We start from the raw sequence: 1,723 nt of genomic DNA on the forward strand, positions 1-1,723 counted from the left end.
ACCCCGCTGAGAGCCTGCACCCGCCGCGCCTCGGGCATCTCCTCCTCTCTCCTCTCCTCTCCTCTCCTCTCCGCCGCCAGCCCAGGTACCTGCTGGTCCGCAGCCCGCCCCCGCTCGGTGTCACCGGCATCGGGGGCTGGGGAGGGCCATCCGCACCGCGCCTTGCACGGGGAGGGGGGCTCCAGCAGCTGCCGAGCACAGGGGATGGATGGGCTTGGCTGAAGCTTTGGGGGGTTTTTGGTTGCGGTGTGGTGGGGAGATGGTGCTGACCTCCAGCAAAGGCAGCCTTCAGTTGAGAGGCAGTCTGCAGAAAGGCAGAGCTGGGGGAAGGGCAGTCGCCCCGGATCTGGGGTCCTCTTTGTGCTGCTCTTGAAATGTGATTTGATTTGATTTGTTTTTGCATAGGTTTATTATTGATTTTCCTGCACACCCCCCCCTTCGTTTTTCATCTTGCTGCTCCCAATCCAGCCCTAAGATTCGTGTGCCCTGACAAACAATAGGGAGGTGGTTTGCCCACGGATGTGTTAGATCTTTATGGTTTTTTTCCTTATGATATCCCGGAGATATACCCAGGCAATAACCCTTTCCAGCCTGCTCTGTTGCTCTCCTCTGCTGCTTTCTGTCAGGGAAGCAAGCACACTTGTAAAAGGGGAGTGGAAATGTAGGCAGCTCTGATTAATTTGGTGCTTTTCAAGTGTTGAGTAAGTAGATATCTTTCTAGTTTGTGTTTTTTTTTAAAGGTTCATTAGCAGGTTTCTTTAAAAACAAGCTCCCTTCTAGGGATGAGAGACAGGGCTTGTTCTTTTAGCAAGGACAGGGGAGAGATCTGTATGAGATGAAAAAAGGGTGGATCATATTTCTTCACTGGCCATAAAGAGACTCTCCAGGGGAGAAGGCAGAGGGGGGTGGGGAAGCAGTGCGATAGCTGGGTGGCATTTGGCACTTCATGGGGAAAATTAGTTACAGCAGCAAACCTGGAATGACATTTAAGGGCATGCAGTCGGATGGACAGTGAGTGCACTTGGAGGAAGTGGTGAGTGATAGGGGGCTGGAAGCAGAGGGGGAAGGAGGGTGATTTAGGCCTGCTATAGGTGAGAGACAAGTTGAGGGATCCTGGTTTGAGGAGGCCAGGTATCCCCAAATTGCAGCCACAATTAGGCTGCCTGCATGTCCATGAAATAAAGAAAATCCTGGGTCATGTTGGAAATGACTTTTCTGTCACCTCCTGACAGTCAAGGCAACAGCTTCTGAGAGCAGTAGGAGGGGCTTGCATTGGTATTTTGCTTGACAAGCTCCAATGGGGTTGGGATGGGAGCTTGGGGCCCCCTGCCCCCTTGGTGCCCTCTTTGTGAAAGGCAGAAAGGGGTTTGCAGGCAGAGGTAAATTTCCTGTTGAGCGAGGAAGTGGTACAGTGTCGTCATTCAAAGCATCCTTCCTATAGAGTAAGATGGTTCTACCTGAAATCTGCAGAGCTGGAAGGCAATAACCCGTCCCCAGCAAGTTAAATTGTCAGCTTGCATTCTCTTGCTGTACTACCATTCTCCCCTCACATGGACCCAAGAGTCTCTCTCTCTCTCTCTCTCTCTCTCTCTCTCGTGTCCTGATGACTCTCCATTCTTTCATTCTCTCCATGGTCTCAAACTGTCCTTCGAAGGTCCCTTATGTTGCCTTACTCAAGGCACCCTTTCATGTTCCTTAAGATTAGATTACTGAATCTCTTCCG

General features: G+C 51.4%; 3 protein-coding genes across 3 annotated transcripts in view; 2 read left to right on the forward strand and 1 right to left on the reverse strand.

Annotated features, from left to right (window-relative positions):
- The window catches only part of RGSL1 (regulator of G protein signaling like 1), a 62,511-nt gene extending 61,483 nt beyond the window's left edge, over positions 1-1,028 (reverse strand). The window contains exon 1 of the mRNA XM_025206166.1: positions 271-1,028. Within this exon, the coding sequence (XP_025061951.1) occupies positions 271-403 (133 nt within the window). The 5' untranslated portion in view covers positions 404-1,028. The remainder of the gene's footprint in view (positions 1-270) is intronic.
- RNASEL (ribonuclease L) overlaps positions 1-1,723 on the forward strand; it is a 93,391-nt gene that overhangs the window by 90,966 nt on the left and 702 nt on the right. The gene's annotated exons all lie outside the window — the stretch shown is intronic.
- GLUL (glutamate-ammonia ligase) overlaps positions 24-1,723 on the forward strand; it is an 8,458-nt gene continuing 6,758 nt past the window's right edge. The window contains exon 1 of the mRNA XM_006025385.3: positions 24-85. The gene's annotated coding sequence lies outside the window, so the exon portion shown is untranslated. The remainder of the gene's footprint in view (positions 86-1,723) is intronic.

Source organism: Alligator sinensis, unplaced genomic scaffold (genome assembly GCF_000455745.1).
Source record: "Alligator sinensis unplaced genomic scaffold, ASM45574v1 scaffold471_2, whole genome shotgun sequence".
Lineage (NCBI taxonomy): Eukaryota > Metazoa > Chordata > Crocodylia > Alligatoridae > Alligator > Alligator sinensis.